The 24905-nt window shown below is 37.4% G+C and overlaps 1 protein-coding gene across 1 annotated transcript in view; it reads right to left on the reverse strand.

Moving 5' to 3' along the window:
* ADAM32 (ADAM metallopeptidase domain 32) overlaps positions 1-24905 on the reverse strand; it is a 169401-nt gene that overhangs the window by 101414 nt on the left and 43082 nt on the right. The window contains exons 8-10 of the mRNA XM_070364108.1: positions 21510-21581; positions 21137-21303; positions 6940-7021 (exon numbers count right to left, since the gene is read on the reverse strand). Coding sequence (XP_070220209.1) covers positions 6940-7021; positions 21137-21303; positions 21510-21581 — 321 coding nt within the window. The remainder of the gene's footprint in view (positions 1-6939; positions 7022-21136; positions 21304-21509; positions 21582-24905) is intronic.

Consider the following 24905-nt stretch of genomic DNA (forward strand, 5'->3'; position numbering starts at 1 on the left):
AAAACCCAGTGGTCCCATGTGGCCAAGGAATTAAGGGTACAGTCTGCCTAACATGTGTCCACAAATAATGAGGCATGCAAGTCATAGGGCCTACTCTGCTGCCTTGTCAGGGCAGGGAAGCTAATTCATTCCGCAGCTACTGCTGAGTAAAGTTCTTTTTCCTTACCTTTTAGGAAGGCTGATCAGTGAATCTAGACAACCACAGAGTATATCCTACTGCCTCATTTGGGCAGGGAACCATGCCAGCAGTCCTATCTGACAGTTAATACCCCTCATCCTTGACTTCAGAGCTTGGACAGTGGCTCTTGCCCCAAAATAGGACCTGTCTGCCCAAGTACATGTCCAAAAACCTCAACTGAACTGGCTAGGGAAGAACTGTCTGCCAAAATAAGCCTGTAAAGTCTGGAAGAGGAGACCAATTACTGAAATGCACAGATACAAAAGTAAGGAATGAAGAAAGTAAGAAAAATCAGGTGAATGTAACACAATAAAATTAAACTAAAAATGCTGCAAATAAATGACCCAAAAGGAAAGGAGATATGTCAGAGAAATAATTCAGGATAAACTTCTTAAAGAATTTTAGTGAACTACAAAAGCAAACAGATAACTAAATGAAATTAGAAAATGGTGAATGAAGAAAATAAGGTCAACGAAGAAATAAAAATTTAAAAAAAGATGTCCTAGGGCTTCAACAGTAGGCTTGAACAAGCAGAATAAAGAATCAGTGATCTAGAATTCAAGAATATTTAAAATTATTCAGTCAGAAGAGCAAAACCTTAAAAAGAATAAAAAAGAGAGAAGAAAGCCTACACGACTATGGGACGAACACACACACACACACACTAATATCCATATCTTAGGAACTTGAAAAGGAGAAAAGGAAGGGACAGAAAGTACATTTAAAGCAAAATGGCTGAAAACTTTCCAAGACTGGGAAAGAAATGGATTTCCAAGTGCATAACACACAAAGGATCCTGAATAGGTTGAACCCAAATAGGGCTACATGAGGACACATTACAATTAAATTATTAAAATAAAGAAAAAGAAAGAATTTTGAAAGAAAAAGAAGATATCAGGTTATATACAAGGGAACTCCCATAAGACTATGAGCATATTTCTCAACAGAAATATTTCAGGTGAGGAGAGAATAGGATTATATATTCAAAATATCAAAAGAAAAAACTGTCAACTAAGAATTCTATGCCCAGCAAAGCTGTGCTTCATAAATGAAGAAGAGATCATGATTCTAAAACAAATAAAAGCTAAAGGAGTTCATCATCACTAGAGATGCCTTACAAGAAATACTAAAGGGAGTGAAGTTGAAGTAAAATAATGCTAATTAACATCATTAAAACATGAGAAAATTAGCATAAATGTCACTGTTAATGGCAGGTGTATAGTCAGAATTAGATACTGTGATAGCATCATGATGGTGCATAATTCACTCTAGTTTAAAAGTGGAAAAACAAATATACTAAAACAATTATAATAAAATACATTATAGGATATATAATATAAAAAGAGATGTAAAAGCATATAAACTATAATTAATAACTAAAAAAGAATAAGACCCTGGAGAAGAAGAGAAGTAAAAGTATAAAGTTTGAAAATGCTACTGAGTGGGAGGAGATGAAGATGACAGAGTAGAGGCACCTGGAACTTACCTCCTCCCACAAATACATCAAAAATACATCTACATGCAGAACACATCTCACAGAAAATCTACTGAAAGCAGGCGTAAGATCACATTCAACTAAATCTGCAAGAAGGATTCTTAGATAGTGGAGTACGAGGAAGGGACAAGGGAAAAGAGGAACTGGAACGGGACCTCTGCCCCTAGGCAGGGAGCTGTGAAAGAAGAAAGGTTCCCTTATTCTAGAAATCTCCTTTACCACCTGGGAGGTCTGGTGGGACAGAGAGGGAGCATCAGAGACTCAAGGGAGAGTGTGGGAGGTGGATTACGCCCCAGCAGGGCACAGAGAGACAGCACAGACTGCCTTTGCATGTCAGCAAGCTTCCCACATGCCTAAATATTCATGAGTGTGAAGTGGCCAAGTTCTGAATCTCAAAGCTTCAATGGACAGTCTGGAGAAAGGATTCAGTTTGGCTATACAGAGATAGCTTGAAGGGCCTGGAGTATAGTCTGGGTCATGACTGGGAATGTGTACAGAATGATGTGGGAGTCCACCGTAAGAGTCCCATTGTCAACACACAAAACAAGGGTCACAGGTGCACCATAGCAGTTTTCTTGTCAGCATGCTCACAACAAAGCATGGTTTCCACCACCGAGGGTTTTGCAAAGTTCCAGAGTACCCAAACATGGAGGTGGGGGACCTGAAATTTAAGCTGATTATCCACGCTCCCAAATCAGGCACAGGAGTATAACTTTGGAAGGACTCAGACCAGTGAGTTTTGGGACAAGAACAATGCATTCAAGCCTGAGGGACATCTGAGCTAATTATTGGTACTCCCATGACAGAGATGAGTCCAGGTGCCACAATCAGAAAACTTAGTGGGCGCACACATCAAGTGGTGGGCAACATCACACAATCACACATCTTGGTGGACAGCATCTGGGGAGGAGTTCACAGCAGCTCCTGTCCCAGTAGGAGTGCTCCAGTCCTACCTCACACAACAGTTTAGAAAAGGATCTGGAAACTTCCATTCCAATAACTGAAGAGCAGATTCTGTCCCCAACAAGGCTGTGACAACCACAGAGCAAAGAAGAGGCTCCACCCAACCTCCAGTGCAGGCTCCAGTCAGCACACCACAAGCACACCCCCTATCAAGGGGACAAGGGCCAGCACACCCTGAGAAAGACATGTCAAGCATTCATATCAAAACAGCCCTTGAACCAAAACTATTGGACTTACACAATCTTACATAAAGGGTCAGTTCAGTTAAGTTCAGTAGCTCAGTTGTGTCCGACTCTTTGCAACCCCATGAACCACAGCATGCCAGGCCTCCCTGTCCATCACCAACTCCCGGAGTTTACCCAAACTCATGTCCATTGAGTCCGTGATGCCATCTAACCATCTCATCCTCTCGTCCCCTTCTCATCATGCCTTCAATCTTTCCCAACATCAGGGTCTTTTTAAATGAGTCAGCTCTTCACATCAGGTGGCCAAAATATTGGAGTTTCAGCCTCAACATTAGTCCTTCCAATGAACACCCAGAACTGATTTCCTTTAGGATGGACTGGTTGGATCTCCTTGCAGTCCAACGTACTCTCAAGAGTCTTCTCCAACACCACAGTTCAAAAGCATCAATTCTTCTGTGCTCAGCTTTCAGTTCTACATAAAAACAGACCTTCAGACCAGAGTAGATAACTGTTTCTCTTAAATTAATAGTCAGAGAACTATAAGGAAAAGGCAGAAGAACTACTCCCAATTAAAAAAAGATAAATCTTCTGAAAAAAACAATGTAACAGACATCCCAAATCTACCAGAACCCAAGTTCAAAGAGCAATTAACAAAAATGCTGAAGGAATTAAGAAAGATTGTCAATGGAAACACACATTACTGAACCAAGGAACTAGAAACTATAAAAGGGAACCAAACAAAATCGCCAAGATAAAAACCAAGCTATAGGAATAGCTCAGGAAAGAATGAAGAGATGGAGCCAAAGCAAACACAACTCCCAGTTGTGGATGTGACTGGTGATGGAGTCAAGTCCAATGCTATAAAAAACAATATTGCATAGGAACCTGGACTGTTAGGTACATGAATCAAGGTAAATCAAGGAAGTGGTCAAACAGGAGATGCCAAGAGTGGGCAACAACATTTTAGGAATCAGTGAACTAAAATGGACTAGAAAGGGCTAATTTAATTCAGATGACCATTACATCTACTACTGTGAGAAAGAATCCTTCAGAAGAAATGGAGTAGCCATCAGAGTAAACAAAAAAGTCCTAAATGCAGTACTTGTGTGCAATCTCAAAAACAACAGAATGGTCTCTGTTCATTTCCAAAGCAAACCATTCAATATCATAGTAATCCAAGTCTATGTCCCAACCACTAATGTCAAAGAAGCTAAAGCTGAACAGTTCTATGAAGCCCGAAAAGACCTTCTAGAACTAACACCAAAAAGAAGATGTCCTTTTTGTCACAGGGGACTGGAATGTAAAAGTAGGAAGTCAAGAGATACCTGGATAATAGGCAAGTTTGGCTTTGGAGTACAAAATGAAGCAGGGCAAAGCCTAACAGAGTTTTGCCAAGAGAATATACTGGTCATACCAAACACCCTCTTCCAACAATACAAGAGATGACTCTACACAAGGACATCACCAGATGGTCAAAATTAAAATCATACTGATTATACTCTTTCCAACAGAAGATGGAAAAGTTCTATACAGTCAGAAAAAACAAGACCAGGAGTGACTGTGGCTTAGATCATGAACTCCTTATTGCAAAATTCAGACTTAAACTGAAGAAACTAGGGAAAACCACTAGACCATTCAGGTATGACCTGAATCAAATCCCTTACAATTATACAGTGGAAGTGAGAAATAGATTCAGGGGATTAGATCTGATAAACAGAGGGCCTGAAGAACTATGGACGGAGGTTTGTGACATTGTACAGGAGGCAGTGATCAAGACCATCCCCAAGAAAAAGAAGGACAAAAAGGCAAAATGTTTGACTGAGGAGGCCTTACAAATAGCTAAGAAAAGAAGAGAAGGTAAAGGCAAAGAAGAAAAGAAAAGATATACCCATTTGAATGCAGAGTTCCAAAGAGAAGCAAGGGGAGATAAGAAAGCCTTCCTCAGTGATCAATGCAAAGATATAGAGGAAAACAATAGAATGGGAAAGACTAGAGATCTCTTCAAGAAAATTAGAGATACCAAGGGAACATTTCATGCAAAGATGGGCTTGACAAAGGACAGAAATGGTATGGACCTAACAGAAGCAGAAGATATTAAGAAGAGGTGGCAAGAATACACAGAAGAACTGTACAAAAATAGATCTTCATAACCCAGGTAATCACAATGGTGTGATCACTCACCTAGACATCCTGGAATGCAAAGTCAAGTGAGCCTTAGAAGAATCACTACGAACAAAGCTAGTGAAGGTGATAGAATGCCAGCTGAGCTTTTTCAAATCCTAAAAGATGATGCTATGAAAGTGCTGCACTCAATATGCCAGCAAATTTGGAAAACTCAGCAGTGGCCACAGGACTGGAAAAGGTCAGTTTTCATTCCAATCCCAAAGAAACACAATGCCAAAGAATGCCCAAACTACTGCACAATTGCACTCATCTCATAGGCTAGTAAAGTAATGCTCAAAATTCTCCAAGATAGGCTTCAACAGTATGTGAACCGTGAACTTCCAGATGTTCAAGCTGGTTTTAGAAAAGGCAGGGGAACCAGAGATCAAATTGCCAACATCTGCTGAATCATAGAAAAGGCAAAGAGAATTCCAGAAAGACATCTACGTCTGCTTCACTGACAACACTTAAAGCCTTTGACTGTGTGGATCACAACAAACTGGAAAATTCTTAAAGAGAAAGGAATACCAGGCCACCTGACCTGCCTCCTGAGAAACGTGTATGCAGATCAAGAAGCAACAATTAGAACCGGACATGGAACAACAGACTGGCTTCAAATTGGGAACGGAGTACATAAAGGCTGCATATTGTCATCCTGCTTATTTAACTTATATGCAGAGTACATCATGAGAAATGCCAAGCTGGGAAAAAGCACAAGCTGGAATCAAGACTGCCAGGAGAAATATCAATAACCTCAGGTATGCAAATGATACCACCCTTATGGCAGAAAGTGAAGAGGAACTAAACAGCCTCTTGATGAAGGTAAAAAAAGAAAGTGAAAAAGCTGGCTTAAAACTCAACATTCAAAAATCGAAGATCATGGCATCTGGTTCCATCACTTCATGGCAAATTGATAGGAAACAATGGAAACAATGACAGACTATTTTTCTGGGCACCAAAATCACTGCTGATGGTGACTGCAGCCATGAAATTAAAAGATGCTTGCTCCTTGGAAGGAAAGATATAACAAACCTAGACAGCATGTTAAAAAAGAGACATTACTTTGCCAACAAAGATTCATATAGTCAAAGCTATGGTTTTTCCAGTAGTCATGTATGGATATGAGAACTGGACCATAAAAAAGGCTGAGCACCAAAGAACTGATGCTTTCAAATTGTGGTGCTGCAGAAGATTCTTGAAAGTCCCATGGACTGCAAGGAGATCCAACCAGTCAATTCTAAAGGAAATCAACACAGAATATTCATTGGAAGGACTGATGCTGAAGCTCCAATACTTTGGCCACTGGATGCAAAGTGCCAACTCATTGTAAAAGACCCTGATGCTGGGAAAGATAGATGGCAAAAGGAGAAAGCGACAGCAGAGGACGAGATGGTTGGATGGAGTCACTGACTCAAAGGACATAAGTCTGAGCAAACTCCGGGAGATGGTGAAGGACAGGGAAGCCTGGCATGCTGCAGTCCATGGCGTCACAAAGAGTTGGACATGACTGAGCAACTGAACAATAACATGAAAGTTTGAAACATTTTCAAGAATTTTTATCATATTTTTGGTTGATCACTTGATTTGATTTTAAGTTATTTTATCTGTAAGACTACATCTCCAATTTTATACCTACAAGAAAAAAAAATCTATTTAGGTTATAGGAATATCTTTGCAGATCTTTTCATGATGCATTCTTCAATATAGTAAGGAATACAAGTGTATCTGTGATATTTTATTCCACTTTAACTTCCAAATATCTGTAATAAGATACTTTGCACTTCAGAATTCTATGAATTCTACTAATTCTACATATTTCAAAGTTTTAACAGTGATGAAAATATAAATGCAATATCTAAATGTAAATATAAATGTAAAATGTGTAAAATATATGCCGTAATGCTGGGAAAATTTTTAATGCACTTGTTTTCAAATAAGATTAAGTCATTACATACCAAAGCAACTCCTGCAGAATAACCGGTAACACACATCTTTCCAGGAAATGCAGCTCCCACATAATTTGGATATTCTCTAAAGCTAAATAAATAAGTATTAAGTGATAATTAATTTTGACAATTCATATATGATATTTCTTGCTGAGAATTTTCCTATAGTTCATAAAATTCTAGTCTGAAGCAAACTGAAGTGAAATCTTTATGTCTTTGTTTCACATTTGTAAAACAGTGTTCATTAAATGAGATTAAGCACTTTGGGTTTCTAAAACATATCCAGTGAATCCAAATTTTTGATGACTTTACTGTTCTTGTGACATTTGGTTAAGGTTACCAAAGCCTTTACAGGCTTCCCTGTAAAGGGACAGTAAAGAATCTGCCTGCAATGCAGGAGACCAGGGTTTGACCCCTTGGTCAGGAAGATTCCCTGGAAGGAAACAGCAACCCACTCCAGTATTCTTGTCTGGGAAACCCCCTGGACAGAGGAGCCTGGTGGGCTACAGTCCATGGGGTCACAAAAGAGTTGGACATGACTTAACAACTGAGTACGCACATATGCACCAAAGACTTTGATCAAACATTTCAATCAAAAGCATTTTGCTCAATAACAATGAAAAGTAGCTTTAATGTATGGATTAAAAGTTTTCACTCAAATACAGGTAAGCTCACCATTTTCTTACTGTAATGACTATATTGTTCTACAACTTAAATTAATTTTTTTCTGCTTTGAAAAAGACTCCATATAGCCTGCCATATAATAATACCACTATTCTTAGAGATTTATATAAATTATTCTATTTAATTCTCAAATCCACCCAGTGAAATAGATACTATTTGTCCCCACTGAACAAATCAAATATCAGATAGAAAGTACAAATAACTTGCTCAGGGCAGTAGAGTTAATAAGTACTGCTGAAGGATATGAACTTAAAACAGTTTGAATCCAGGGCCGTACTTTCAATTACTAAGATATAGATGCTCCAAACATATTCTTCCATCATTAGAGCCCCAGCCAAAACAAACATTCCAGGATGTATGTAGAAAAGCTTGATACTCAATTCTCAATTTGAAATGTCCCCTCAGTCTCAACTGCACTTTACTTCACAATTGCACTGTCCCTCCACTGCTCCCTTATTCTGATACTATACATCTCTACCCTTTAGCACTTGTATCCAAGTATTTGCCCTTAACACCCAAGTTTAGATTTACAGTCCAATATCAAATTATTGCTTAAATTCTTTCTTCATTCAAGACAGTTCTCCCAATAGATAAGACTCTCCCCTAAACTCTATCCATACTCCTGATGAGCTGGATACAATAATAACTTTTACTTAATACTGCCCACCCAATCTTCACATCAAATCAGTTATCAAGATTTAATGTTTTACTTCTTCAATGTTGCTTGTTTCCCTCTCCTCCTACAGAGGTTTCACTATAGTTATAACTATGAATTCCATACTCTGAAAAGAATTATTCAATTCAGTTCAGTCACTCAGTCATGTCTGACTCTTTGAGACCCCATGAATTGCAGCATGCCAGGCCTCCCTGTCCATCACCAACTCCCGGAGTTCACTCAGACTCATGTCCATCAAGTCGGTGATACCATCCAACCATCTTATCCTCTGTCGTCCCCTTCTTCTCCTGCCCCCAATCCCTCCCAGCATCAGAGTCTTTTTCAGTGAGTCAGCTCTTCACATGAGGTGGCCAAAGTACTGGAGTCTCAGCTTTAGCATCATTCCTTCCAAATTTATCTATAAGTATATCTATAAGTATATCTATATAAGTGTACTATATATCTAAGTACACTGCTTCAATAACCTGTAATGCTCTCCACCTTCCTTTGAGTTTAAAGACGTCTAAATCCGCCTTCACACTTCTAATTTGATTCATTACTTTGGATCTCTCTCTCACTCTTATTCTTGTTCTCACTCTCACTCTCATTGTTTCTTCCTCCTTTAAACTATAAACAGATAGACATAATGTACTAACATTAATCTTCTGCAATGACATCAGCAAGATGGCAGACTTGGAACTTTTAACCCTCATCTCTCTCTCCAGAGACAATTTTGAGAAATACTCACAGATGACAGTATTTTTGTGGCCTAAGAGTCCAAGGAAGGGTCCCATACCACATTTGAGCAAAAAAATCCAGAAACATTCACATTCTTAGGTAAAAACAGTTTCACTCTGCCCACGTCACCATTCTCCCAACGCAGCACAGCTCAGTGCCAAGAGACACGCCTTCAGCCATGATTTCTCCCACAAGGAAAGGTGAGAACATAGTGAGTGCCCCCAGTCATGCAAGATGATGCCCAAGAGGCCCATTTTTTAAATTAAATTCCATTGAGAGATGGATGGATAAAGAAAATATGATGTACATACACAGTGGAATATAATTCAGCCTCAAGAAAGAAGGAGATCCTGCCATTTGCAACATGGATAAACCTGGAGGACATTATGCTAAGTGAAGTAAGCCAAACATGAAAAGTGAAGTACTGTATGATCTTGCTTATATGTGGAATCTAAAAGGTCAACTTATAAAAGCAAAGAGTTGAATGGTGGTTGCCAGGGGTTGGGAAAATGGGGAAATGGGAAGATGGTTAAAGGTATAAAGTTTCAGTTGCACAGGATGAATATGTCCTAGAGATCTAATGTACAGTCAGATGACTAGAGTTAATAATACTGTATTGTATATGTGAAATTTGCTAGAGTAGACTTAAATTTTCTCACCACACACCAAAAAATTGGTAACTGTATAAGATGATGGATATGTTAATCAACTTGATTATAATTTTATAATGTATACATATATCAGAACATCACATTGTGGACATCCCTGGTGGTCAGTGGTTAAGAATCCTCCTGCCAGGGCAAGGGACATGGTTCTGGGAAGAGTCCACATGCCTCGGGGCAATTAAACCCATATGCAGCAAATACTGAGCCCGCATTCCAGAGCCCACAGGCCACAACTACTGAAGCCCACATACTCTGAGGCCCATGCTCTGCAAGAGGAGAAGTCACTACAAAGAGAAGCCTGCACACTGCAACTAGGGAGTAACCTCCGCTTGTCACAACTAGAGAAATCCCTCACACAGCAACAAAGACCCAGTACAGCCAAAATAAATAAATAATAAACAATCTTCAAATGCTATTAAAAAACCACACTGTACCCCTTAAATATATAAAATTTTTACTTATCAATTATAACTCAGTAAAGATGGGAAAGAATAACAATAATAAAAGCAAATATAGGGAAATTGAGGCAGAAAACATCAATTGCCCTAGGTGACAGACAGGGCTGAACTTAAATGCAGGCAGTTGGCCTCCAGAGCTTAAATTTGAATCACTATGCTATGTTATCTCAATAAACATTTGTTGAATAAAGGAAAGATTGTAAAAGGCTAAAAAAAAATTAAACTTGCTATGTTCACTATTCCTCCTTTAGGACTAAGATCATAAATCTGGAGTATGGAGACCACAGGAAATTACTGTTAATTATCATAAATTTCAAGGTATTTATTCTACTATATTACATTACTCAGGGCTTCCCAAGTGGCATTAATTATAAAGAACCCACCTGCCAATGCAGGAGATGTAAGAGACATGGTTTCAATCCCTGGACCAGGAAGATCCCTGCAGGAGGAAATGGCAACCCACCCAGTATTCTTGCCTGAAGAATCCCATGGACAGAGGAGCCTGGCAGGCTACAGTCCATGGAGTTGCAAAGAGTCAGACACAACTGAAGTGAGTTAACATGCAGCACATTACTCATATGAAAAATATATTGGTGCTTTAAAATAACATCAAGATATCAAGAAGGATCATTACTTAAGTTTAAGGATGCTGATTGTACCATAATTTCTATATTTCTAATGGGATAAATTCCCTGTCACCAGTCTTACTATTAATGCATCAAAGTTCAACATCTTAAAATTGGGAAAGGGTATGTCGAAGCTGTATATTGTCACCCTGCTATTTAACTTATATGCAGAGTACATCATGGGGAAAGTTTGGGCGGGTGAAACACAAGCTGAAATCAAGACTGCTGGGACAAATTGTGGTGCTGCAGAAGATTTGAAAGTCCCATGGACTGCAAGGAGATCCAACCAGTCAATTCTAAAGGAAATCAACACAGAATATTCATTGGAAGGACTGATGCTGAAGCTCCAATACTTTGGCCACTGGATGCAAAGTGCCAACTCATTGTAAAAGACCCTGATGCTGGGAAAGATAGATGGCAAAAGGAGAAAGCGACAGCAGAGGACGAGATGGTTGGATGAGTCACTGACTCAAAGGACATAAGTCTGAGCAAACTCCGGGAGATGGTGAAGGACAGGAAGCCTGGCATGCTGCAGTCCATGGCGTCACAAAGAGTTGGACATGACTGAGCAACTGAACAATAACATGAAAGTTTGAAACATTTTCAAGAATTTTTATCATATTTTTGGTTGATCACTTGATTTGATTTTAAGTTATTTTATCTGTAAGACTACATCTCCAATTTTATACCTACAAGAAAAAAAAATCTATTTAGGTTATAGGAATATCTTTGCAGATCTTTTCATGATGCATTCTTCAATATAGTAAGGAATACAAGTGTATCTGTGATATTTTATTCCACTTTAACTTCCAAATATCTGTAATAAGATACTTTGCACTTCAGAATTCTATGAATTCTACTAATTCTACATATTTCAAAGTTTTAACAGTGATGAAAATATAAATGCAATATCTAAATGTAAATATAAATGTAAAATGTGTAAAATATATGCCGAATGCTGGGAAAATTTTTAATGCACTTGTTTTCAAATAAGATTAAGTCATTACATACCAAAGCAACTCCTGCAGAATAACTGTAACACACATCTTTCCAGGAAATGCAGCTCCCACATAATTTGGATATTCTCTAAAGCTAAATAAATAAGTATTAAGTGATAATTAATTTTGACAATTCATATATGATATTTCTTGCTGAGAATTTTCCTATAGTTCATAAAATTCTAGTCTGAAGCAAACTGAAGTGAAATCTTTATGTCTTTGTTTCACATTTGTAAAACAGTGTTCATTAAATGAGATTAAGCACTTTGGGTTTCTAAAACATATCCAGTGAATCCAAATTTTTGATGACTTTACTGTTCTTGTGACATTTGGTTAAGGTTACCAAAGCCTTTACAGGCTTCCCTGTAAAGGGACAGTAAAGAATCTGCCTGCAATGCAGGAGACCAGGGTTTGACCCCTTGGTCAGGAAGATTCCCTGGAAGGAAACAGCAACCCACTCCAGTATTCTTGTCTGGGAAACCCCCTGGACAGAGGAGCCTGGTGGGCTACAGTCCATGGGGTCACAAAGAGTTGGACATGACTTAACAACTGAGTACGCACATATGCACCAAAGACTTTGATCAAACATTTCAATCAAAAGCATTTTGCTCAATAACAATGAAAAGTAGCTTTAATGTATGGATTAAAAGTTTTCACTCAAATACAGGTAAGCTCACCATTTTCTTACTGTAATGACTATATTGTTCTACAACTTAAATTAATTTTTTTCTGCTTTGAAAAAGACTCCATATAGCCTGCCATATAATAATACCACTATTCTTAGAGATTTATATAAATTATTCTATTTAATTCTCAAATCCACCCAGTGAAATAGATACTATTTGTCCCCACTGAACAAATCAAATATCAGATAGAAAGTACAAATAACTTGCTCAGGGCAGTAGAGTTAATAAGTACTGCTGAAGGATATGAACTTAAAACAGTTTGAATCCAGGGCCGACTTTCAATTACTAAGATATAGATGCTCCAAACATATTCTTCCATCATTAGAGCCCCAGCCAAAACAAACATTCCAGGATGTATGTAGAAAAGCTTGATACTCAATTCTCAATTTGAAATGTCCCCTCAGTCTCAACTGCACTTTACTTCACAATTGCACTGTCCCTCCACTGCTCCCTTATTCTGATACTATACATCTCTACCCTTTAGCACTTGTATCCAAGTATTTGCCCTTAACACCCAAGTTTAGATTTACAGTCCAATATCAAATTATTGCTTAAATTCTTTCTTCATTCAAGACAGTTCTCCCAATAGATAAGACTCTCCCCTAAACTCTATCCATACTCCTGATGAGCTGGATACAATAATAACTTTTTACTTAATACTGCCCACCCAATCTTCACATCAAATCAGTTATCAAGATTTAATGTTTTACTTCTTCAATGTTGCTTGTTTCCCTCTCCTCCTACAGAGGTTTCACTATAGTTATAACTATGAATTCCATACTCTGAAAAGAATTATTCAATTCAGTTCAGTCACTCAGTCATGTCTGACTCTTTGAGACCCCATGAATTGCAGCATGCCAGGCCTCCCTGTCCATCACCAACTCCCGGAGTTCACTCAGACTCATGTCCATCAAGTCGGTGATACCATCCAACCATCTTATCCTCTGTCGTCCCCTTCTTCTCCTGCCCCCAATCCCTCCCAGCATCAGAGTCTTTTTCAGTGAGTCAGCTCTTCACATGAGGTGGCCAAAGTACTGGAGTCTCAGCTTTAGCATCATTCCTTCCAAATTTATCTATAAGTATATCTATAAGTATATCTATATAAGTGTACTATATATCTAAGTACACTGCTTCAATAACCTGTAATGCTCTCCACCTTCCTTTGAGTTTAAAGACGTCTAAATCCGCCTTCACACTTCTAATTTGATTCATTACTTTGGATCTCTCTCTCACTCTTATTCTTGTTCTCACTCTCACTCTCATTGTTTCTTCCTCCTTTAAACTATAAACAGATAGACATAATGTACTAACATTAATCTTCTGCAATGACATCAGCAAGATGGCAGACTTGGAACTTTTAACCCATCATCTCTCTCCAGAGACAATTTTGAGAAATACTCACAGATGACAGTATTTTTGTGGCCTAAGAGTCCAAGGAAGGGTCCCATACCACATTTGAGCAAAAAATCCAGAAACATTCACATTCTTAGGTAAAAACAGTTTCACTCTGCCCACGTCACCATTCTCCCAACGCAGCACAGCTCAGTGCCAAGAGACACGCCTTCAGCCATGATTTCTCCCACAAGGAAAGGTGAGAACATAGTGAGTGCCCCCAGTCATGCAAGATGATGCCCAAGAGGCCCATTTTTTAAATTAAATTCCATTGAGAGATGGATGGATAAAGAAAATATGATGTACATACACAGTGGAATATAATTCAGCCTCAAGAAAGAAGGAGATCCTGCCATTTGCAACATGGATAAACCTGGAGGACATTATGCTAAGTGAAGTAAGCCAAACATGAAAAGTGAAGTACTGTATGATCTTGCTTATATGTGGAATCTAAAAGGGTCAACTTATAAAAGCAAAGAGTTGAATGGTGGTTGCCAGGGGTTGGGAAATGGGGGAAATGGGAAGATGGTTAAAGGTATAAAGTTTCAGTTGCACAGGATGAATATGTCCTAGAGATCTAATGTACAGTCAGATGACTAGAGTTAATAATACTGTATTGTATATGTGAAATTTGCTAGAGTAGACTTAAATTTTCTCACCACACACCAAAAATTGGTAACTGTATAAGATGATGGATATGTTAATCAACTTGATTATAATTTTATAATGTATACATATATCAGAACATCACATTGTGGACATCCCTGGTGGTCAGTGGTTAAGAATCCTCCTGCCAGGGCAAGGGACATGGTTCTGGGAAGAGTCCACATGCCTCGGGGCAATTAAACCCATATGCAGCAAATACTGAGCCCGCATTCCAGAGCCCACAGGCCACAACTACTGAAGCCCACATACTCTGAGGCCCATGCTCTGCAAGAGGAGAAGTCACTACAAAGAGAAGCCTGCACACTGCAACTAGGGAGTAACCTCCGCTTGTCACAACTAGAAATCCCTCACACAGCAACAAAGACCCAGTACAGCCAAAATAAATAAATAATAAACAATCTTCAAATGCTATTAAAAAACCACACTGTACCCCTTAAATATATAAAATTTTTACTTATCAATTATAACTCAGTAAAGATGGGAAAGAATAACAATAATAAAAGCAAATATAGGGAAATTGAGGCAGAAAACATCAATTGCCCTAGGTGACAGACAGGGCTGAACTTAAATGCAGGCAGTTGGCCTCCAGAGCTTAAATTTGAATCACTATGCTATGTTATCTCAATAAACATTTGTTGAATAAAGGAAAGATTGTAAAAGGCTTAAAAAAATTAAACTTGCTATGTTCACTATTCCTCCTTTAGGACTAAGATCATAAATCTGGAGTATGGAGACCACAGGAAATTACTGTTAATTATCATAAATTTCAAGGTATTTATTCTACTATATTACATTACTCAGGGGCTTCCCAAGTGGCATTAATTATAAAGAACCCACCTGCCAATGCAGGAGATGTAAGAGACATGGTTTCAATCCCTGGACCAGGAAGATCCCCTGCAGGAGGAAATGGCAACCCACTCCAGTATTCTTGCCTGAAGAATCCCATGGACAGAGGAGCCTGGCAGGCTACAGTCCATGGAGTTGCAAAGAGTCAGACACAACTGAAGTGAGTTAACATGCAGCACATTACTCATATGAAAAATATATTGGTGCTTTAAAATAACATCAAGATATCAAGAAGGATCATTACTTAAGTTTAAGGATGCTGATTGTACCATAATTTCTATATTTCTAATGGGATAAATTCCCTGTCACCAGTCTTACTATTAATGCATCAAAGTTCAACATCTTAAAATTGGGAAAGGGTATGTCGAAGCTGTATATTGTCACCCTGCTATTTAACTTATATGCAGAGTACATCATGGGAAAGTTTGGGCCGGGTGAAACACAAGCTGAAATCAAGACTGCTGGGAAAAACATCAATAACCTCAGATATGCAAATGACACCCCCATTATGGCAGAAAGCAAAGAGGAACTAAATAGCCTCTTCATGAAGGTAAAAGAGGAGAGTGAAAAAGCTGGCTTAAAACTCAACATTCAAAAAACTAAGATCATGGCATATGGTCCCATCACTTCATGGCAAATAGATGGTGAAACAATGGAAACAGTGACAGACTTTATTTTCCTGGGCTCCAAAATCACTGTGAATGGTGATTGCAGCCATGAAATTAAAAGATGCTTGCTTCTTGGAAGAAAAGCTATGACAAACCTACACAACATATTAAAAAGAAGAGACATTACTTTGCCTACAAATGTCTGTATAGTCAAAGTTACGGTTTTTCCAGTGGTCATGTATGGATGTGAGAGTTGGACTATAAAGAAAGCTGAGCACCGAAGAATTGATGCTTTTGAACTGTGGTGCTGAAGACTCTTGTGAGTCCTTTGGACTGCAAGGAGATACAACCAGTCCATCCGAAAGGAGACCAGTCTGCTTCTCCTCCCACCTTTAATCTTTCCCAGTATCAAGGTCTTTTCAAATGAGTCAGTTCTTCGCATCAAGTGGTCAAAGTATTGGAGTTTCAGCTTCAGCATCAGTCCTTCCAATGAACATTTAGGACTGATCTCCTTTAGGATGGACTGGTTGGATCTCCTTGCAGTCCAAGGGACTCTTAAGAGTCTTCTCCAACACCACAGTTTAAAAACATCAATTCTTCGGCACGCAGGTTTCTTTACAGCCCAACTCTCACATCCATATATGACCACTGGAAAAACCATAGCCTTGACTAGACAGACCTTTGTTGGCAAAACAAAGGTTGGTCATAACTTTTCTAGGTTGGTCATAACTTTCCTTCCAAGGGGTAAGTGTCTTTTTATTTCATGGCTGCAGTCACCATCTGCAGTGATTTTGGAGCCCCAAAAAATAAAGTCTGTCACTATTTCCACTGTTTCCCCATCTATTTGCCATGAAGTGATGGGACCAGATGCCATGATCTTAGTTTTCTGAATGTTGAGCCTTAAGCCAACTTTTTCACTCTCCTCTTTCACTGTCATCAAGAGGCTCTTTAGTTCTTCTTCGCTTTCTGCCATAAGGGTGGTGTCATCTGACTATCTGACGTTATTGATATCTGTCCCAGCAATCTTGATTCCAGCTTGTGCATCATCCAGCCCAGTGTTTCTCACAATGTACTCTGGATATAAGTTAAGTAAGCAGGGTGACAATATACAGCCTTGACGTACTCCTTTCCCAATTTGGAACCAGTCCATTGTTCCATGTCCAGTTCTAACTGTTGATTCCTGACTTGCATACAGATTTCTTAAGAGGCAGGTCAGGCGGTCTGGATTCCTATCTCTTTCAGAGTTTTCCACAGTTTATTGTGATCCACATGGTCAAAGGCTTTGGCATAGTCAATAAAGCAGAAGTAGATGTTTTTCTGGAATTCTCTTGCTTTTTCAATGACCCAACGGATGTTGGCAATTTGATCTCTAGTTCCTCTGCCTTTTCTAAATCCAGCTTGAACATCTGGATGTTCACCATTCGTGTACTGTTGAAGCCTGGCTTGGACAATTTTGAGCATTACTTCACTAGTGTGTGAGATGAGTGCAATTGTGTGGTAGTTTGTGCATTCTTTGACATTGCCTTTCTTTGGGCTTGGAATGAAAACTGACCTTTTCCAGTCCTGTGACCACTGCTGAGTTTTCCAAATCAATGTCATATATATTAACAAATTGAAGAGTAAAAAAAATAGTCATTTGAACCAACACAGAAAAAGCTTTTGACAACATTTACCATGCATTTATGGCAAAAAATTCTCAACAAAATGGGTATAAATGAACATTTTGTTCAGTGGCTAAGGTACATTTTAGTTAATTTAGTACATTTATTTTGTGGCCCCATGGCCTGTAGCCCACGAGGGTCCTCTGTCAATGGGATATCCCAGACAAGAATACTGGAGTGGGTTGCCATTTCCTTTTCCAGGGGATCTTCCCAGGGATGGATGGAACCCATGTCCAGGGATAAAACCCATAATCCTGCATTGGCAGGCAGATTCTTTACCACTGAGCCACCAGGGAAGCCCTATAAAAGAACATACGGAACATAATAAAGGTCGTATAAGACAAACCTGCAGCACCTAACATCATACCTCGGAATGAAAAACTGGCAGCATTTTCTCTAAGACTAGGAACACGTCAAGGATGCTCATTATATTCTCACCACTATATTCAACATAGTGTTGGCAGTCCTAGCCATAGCATTTGAACTGGAAAAAGAAGTAAAAGGAATCCAAAGGATGGAAAAGGATGAAGCAAAACTCACTGTTTGCAGATGACATGATACTATTATAGGAAATCCTAAAGATGCCACAAAAAACTGTTAGAACTCATCAATGAATTCTGTAAAGTTGCAGGATACAAAATTAATATAATTAGTTGTGCTTCTATACACTAATAAATTTTACCAGAAAGAGAAGTGAAGAAGACAATTTCGGGCTTCCTGGTGACTCAGTGGTAAAGAATCTGACTGCCAGTGTAGTAGGTACAGGCTCAATCCCTAGTCCGGGAATCCCACATTCCATGGAGCAACCAAGCCCATATGCCACAACTATTAAGCCTGTGCTCTAGAGCCGAGGAGCTGCAACTACTGAAGCTAGTGTGCCCTAGAGGTCATGACACCACAACGCGGAGCCTGTGCACCACAGCTAGAGAGGAGCCCCCCTGCTCGCCACAATTAGAGAAAAGCGTACACAGCAATGAAGACCCAGCACAGCCAAAAATAAATAAATAAAATCATTTTTAAAAAGAACAATCATTTTTTTAAAAACTACTTAAACTTCTTTATAAAAACACAATCTTATTTACAATCACATCAAAAAAAATTAAAAGACTCAGGAATAAATCTAACCAACATATAAAAGACCTATATTCAGAAAACTAGTAAAACACTGATGAAAGATACTAAAGAGAACACAAACAGAGGGAAAGACATATGTGTTCACATATTAGGAGAATTATTATGTTAAAATCTCATACAATCTATAGATTCAATGTAATCCTTTATCAAAATATCAACAGCATTTTTCACCAAATTTGAACAAAGAATACTATAATTTTAATGGATCCTCAAATAGGCTAGGCAATTCTGAGGAAAAGAACAAAGCTGGAAATATTTCATTCTTTGATATCAAACTATACTACAAAGCTATATTAATTAAAACAGTGCTGTACTGGTACAAAAAACAGACACATAGATCCATGGAACAGAATAGACAGCCCAGAAATAAATCCAAGTTTATTTGGTTGATAATCTATGACAAAAGAAGTATGAACACACAAGGGGTAAAAGATAGCCTCTTCAATAAATTGTGGTGGGAAAACTGGACAGCCACATTCTTGAAACTGGACAATTCTCCATAACATATTCAAAAAAACCTCAAAGGGGATTAAGGAATTAAATTTAAGTCCTAAAACCTTAAAATCCTAGAAGAAAAGATAGGCAGTATAATCTTTGATATCAGTCTTGGCAGTATTTTTTATCATCTGTCTTCCCAGGCAACGGAAATAAAAGTAAAAATTAAACAAATGGGACTACATGAAACCAAACTGTTCTGCACAGTGAAGGAAGATATCAACTAAATGAAAAAGCAACCTAATGAGTGGAAGAATATATTTGCAAATGATATATCTGATAATAGATTAATATCTAAAATATATAAAGAACTCATACAACTCAACACTAAAAAATCATATAAGGCATGCATGCTCAGTCATGTCTGACTCTTTGAGACCCCATGGACTGTAGCTCACCAGGGTCCTCTGTCCATGGAATTTCCCAAGCAAGAATACTGGAGTGGGTTGCCATTTCCTACTCCAGGGGATCATCACACCCCGGGATCAAACCCATGTCTCCTGTGTCTGATTTTAAAATGAACGGAAGACCTGAAAAGACATTTTTCCAAAGACATATAGATAGCCAAGAAATACATGAAAAGATGCTCAGTATCACTAATTATCAAGGAAGTGCAAATCAAAAGCACAATGAGATATCACTTCACACTTGTGAGAATGACTAGTATCAAAAAGTCTACAAATAACACATTGATATATAGATTTACTTTTATCTCTAAACATTTCAAGAGGTTGTTTATGGGACTTGACAAATGTTTGCCAAAGGTAATAATTTAATTCATGGCAAAATTGGTTATTTAACTGGAAGAAAATAAAATTTTACTTATTTTTTGTTATATAAATATTAGACTAAAATGCATTGAAAACTCATTTATAAAACACAATAATATTTATTATTTAACAAAAATTTGCAGACTAAACTTTAGGGCTGGAGGAGATCTTCATCAAATAGGAAATCCAGAAGTAAAAATAAGATTAGCAAACTTGGCCCTAAAAACATTAAAGATTTTATGGAGCAAAAAAAAAATTTTAATATCTTAGAAAAATTACAGACATGGAAAAAGTATTTTTGATATACATAAACAATGGATTGGTATCTAAACATTCAATAAACCCTTACAAATTACAATGAACTAGTTAAATAACATGAAAAGGCAATCTCAGACGGACAGATCCAAATGATTAACAAACATGAAAAGATGCTCAAATCTACTAGTCTTTGGAGAAAGGAAATTAAAAAACATTTCAATTTTATATCCATCAGACTGTCAAAATAATGAAAAGAAAAATAACCCACCAGTAACAGATGTAGGGAAAAGATTAATCTTACATATGCAAAAAGAAATATCACCATGCCAAATTCAAAATATGTACATGCAGATTTATTGAAAGACATGATGATCATAATTGCTAGTAAATTTTATATGGATACAATGATTAAGTATATACTTACAATTGATTGTTAGAAAACTAACATTTAAAATAATGTAGAAAATTCATTAGGATAAAATACTCTACCAAGTACTCTACCAAGCCTTTGATCAAAACTTATTATAATAATATAAACTTCCCAAGGCAAATCCCTTCTTTTTATGTAGTGATTAAGATTACTGACTCTGGAGTTACTAAGTGTAGGTCCAAAACCTAGACATCAAAATCCTGAGTTGGTTTAACCTCTTGAAATGTCAATCTCATCAGTAAATGTTGATAAGCATAGAAATAAATTTTAGTAATCTTCTTTTATTGTCTGATAACCAGAAAGAGAGTATGAGGGCTGAATGAGTGCATAAAAAATAACCAAAGTGTGAACAGTCAAAAATGAACAATTCCCTAAATTAAGCTACAACAATATCACAAATCTTTGATTTCTAAGAAAACTGAAACATTATTCTTACATGAATAGATATGCAATATCATGAGGCCTCAGGGTAAGATAGGAATTTTTCCATTCTAAAAATCTATGCAATAATTCTTCTGCCTCACCAGCTGTAGAGATCTTATTTTTATCAGACCACAGTTCCAAAGATGACAGCACGATAGAAATTTTTAATTGGGCAAACATCTAAAAAGAGAGAGATAAATGCATGAAAAATTAATTTTTATGTATTAAATTACATTTATAATTAAATTAATTCAATCTTTGATAAATTCACACTCAATTTATATGGACAACTTAATTCTTCAAAAGCACCACATCAAGTTAATGTGAATTACAATTTCAAACTTAGTATGAATTTTCCTGACTAGTATGAAAAGGAAAATACTTACCGAATTTACAAGGCCAATAATTTCGATGACTTTATTTGTTACTATCATGCTATCAGAGCCCAGGTAATCAAACTGAAAAACATAATTAATTTAAAATTTTAATATGATTTATTATATAATATGTTTTAGATTTACTCTCCATCTACTCTCTCAGGTTGAAGCTCCTTTGGGGTTAGAACACTTCAAAATAAGACAGCAACAAAAAATGAATATAAACTGAACCACTCACATACTGTAGTATATAAAATCATATAGCCACTCTGGGTGATAGTTTGGCAACTTGTTTCAAAGCAGGTAATAGACCTAGCAATTGCACTCATGGGCATTTATCCTAAAGAAATAAAAACTGATGCTCACAAAAACCCATGCATGTGTGGAAACAACTCATATGTCCTTCAATGGTCAACGGGTTAAACAAACCGGTACATTCATAACATGCTACTCAGTAAAAATGCTACTTAGTTATAAAAAGAAAAAAAGAGACGTTACTGAACTGTTGATATATGGAACATCTTGGGTAAACCTAAAAAAAATTATGCTAAGTATAAACAAATCTCAAAGGATATATACTCCATGGTAACATTTATGCAGTGTTCCTGAAATCACAGAGGGAGAAGTTGATTGGTGATTACCAAAGGTCAAGAAGTAGGGAAGCGGGGAAAGATGGGAATGACTCCAGAGGGATAACATAAGAAAGCTTTCTGATGATAGTGCTCTTGAGTGTCTCCATTCCAAGCGGTGGTAGTTAGGAAAGGCTACATATGTGAAACTACCACACAAAACTACACATATACACACAAATTAGTATAACTACTGAAGTCTGAATTAAGCTCTGAAGAATGCACACTATCCCTTGGATATTCCACAGGACCCTCAAGATAAGCATATTCAAAACTACACTGACCATCCTCCCTCAAAAATATGCTCCCCCTCAGATTCCCACTTCTTCATTATCTATTCTTCTATTATCATTTATGACCTCCCACATTTATTATACTACATGTTCTATGACAGCAAAACTTTTTCTGTTTTGTTCACTACTCTATTCCCAATAAATAAAACAGTAACTGGAGATGTAGGTGACGCTTAATAAAGTTATCCAAAAAATGAATAAATCAAATCAATTTACAAGTTCTTCTAACTGAAGCTCAGTAACTTAAAATTGGCCTTTCCCATCTATTGATTTATAAAAGTTTATCTTGATTACTGCAACAGTCTCTTAAATGCTTTATCTTTCTTCAATCTTTTCACCAGCATTCCTGCCCCTACACTGTTTACAAACATGATTCTAAAATGAAAATATCAACATGTCATTTCTCTGATTAAAATCATTCATTGACTGTACCTTTAGGATAAAATCCAAGTATCATATCAGTTCTTCATTTCTTTCCCTTTCCCCTTTTCAGCCTTGTGTATTAATCATCCTAAACTTCTCTCAGTTATCTGAACAGAACAGTCTTATGTGCCCTTGCAAAGAAAGGTTTCACAATAGGTCTTCCTTGGCCCTACCCTCCTCCCACTGCCAAACTAACCAAATCAGAACACAACCTCCAATAATCTCCTTTGTCAGGGTTTTTTATTTTTTTTTCTCAGTTTTTCACTTTTACAGGTTAGTGAAAAGTGAAACTGTTAGTCGCTCAGTCATGTGTGAGTCTTTGTGACCCCAGGGACTGTAGCCCACCAGGCTTCTCTGTCCATGGGATTCTCCAGGAAAGAATACTGGAGCGGGTAGCCATTCTCCTCCAGAGTATCTTTCGAGCCCAGGGATCTAGCCCAGGTCTCCTGTATCTCTTGCACTGCAGGCAGATTCTTTACGATCTGAGCCACGAGGTTCTCACGCTCCAATTCCCCTGCCCTAATCATCCAAAGGCAAGGTACGAAATACCTTTAAACAACCTTGATTCTCCAGAACCCACTGCAACTTTCCAAACTAGCCGATCCTAAACCTGTTTACCTTGCCTTGCTATTTCTTCCTATAGGAACCATAATAAAGGTTCCTGCCATGTTTTCCTATGGCTCCTTCTGTCTCTTGACCTACTCTTGGTGATTGCCCACGTGGCATGATGTGGTACACCCTTTCCTCTTGGGAACTGTGAAACAAAGTGTCTTTCCAATAGCAATCATCTCCCCATCTGTTGGCATCAGCATGCCTAAATAATAATAAAACCTACATTTTCAAACACCTCCTTACATGCTCTTATAGTATCCCGGGTTACAGTTGTGTCTTTATGTCTTTATCCAGTAATGCACTGTTGTTGTTGTTTTTTTAATTATGACAGTATGATAACACATTTACAGGAGATTTGGGAAATACAGAACAAGGTTACATATAGTTCCACTATGTATTACAATTATTTTTTAAGTAGGTAAATTAAGATTCTTAGTTGGACTTTCAATATCAGATTCTCAAAAATTAATGGAATGAATATACAGAGAAGTAGAAGGATATAGTAAACCTGAAGAGCACTATGAGCCAATTCAATATAATTAAGATTTATACAATTTTCACACAACAGTAGGATAAAAATTCTATTCAAGTTCCCATAGATGATAAACTAGGAGACACTGGAATATATCCAAGGACATAAGTGAAGTGGAAGTCATTCAGTCGTGTCCCACTCTTTGCGATCCCATGGCCTATACAGTCCATGGAATTCTCCAGGCCAGAATACTAGAATGGGTAGCCTTTCCCTTCTCCAGGGTCCAGGGACATAAAACAAGGTATAAAAGTTTCATGGTATAAAGGTGCTGAAATCATACAGAGTCTGTTCTCTTATCACTGTGGAATTATATTAGAAATAAATATCAAAATATATTTGAAAATAACCCACATATTTTCAAGTGCAATGTGGCATTTACCAACAGAGTTCTTTGACTTAGCCACTGAAAACTTCAATAAAGTTAGAAGACTGAAAAAAACAGAGGGTGACTGCAAAGAAGAAAGGATTTCGGTGAGAAATTAATACCAAAATGAGAAATTAATACCCAAGATGCTTTTAAAAATCCCATGTATGTGGTAATTAAAAGCCCACTTTTCAATGATGGATATATCTAAAAAGCCCTAAAGAAGGAAAATCAGAAAATATCTGCAACAGAATAAAAATGAAGAGAATTTACCAGAACTTGTTGCATGCAGCTGAAGCTTCTCAGTGCAATTAAATACAATGTGGAGTCTTGAATAATTTGTGAAAACAAATAATGGACACTAGCATAAAATTTTGTGAAATGTGAACAAAATCTGCACTTCAGTTAGTAATACAGTATCACATGTTAATTTCCTGGATTTTTTTAACAACATAATATATCTTTAAATTCTCAGAATTGGATTAGAAGTTTCAAGCCTGATTCGAATTTTTTTTAAAAAATCACTAAGATAATAAATTTTCTAGAATTTTA

This window comes from Bos mutus, chromosome 27 (genome assembly GCF_027580195.1).
Source record: "Bos mutus isolate GX-2022 chromosome 27, NWIPB_WYAK_1.1, whole genome shotgun sequence".
In the NCBI taxonomy this organism is placed as follows: Eukaryota; Metazoa; Chordata; class Mammalia; order Artiodactyla; family Bovidae; genus Bos; species Bos mutus.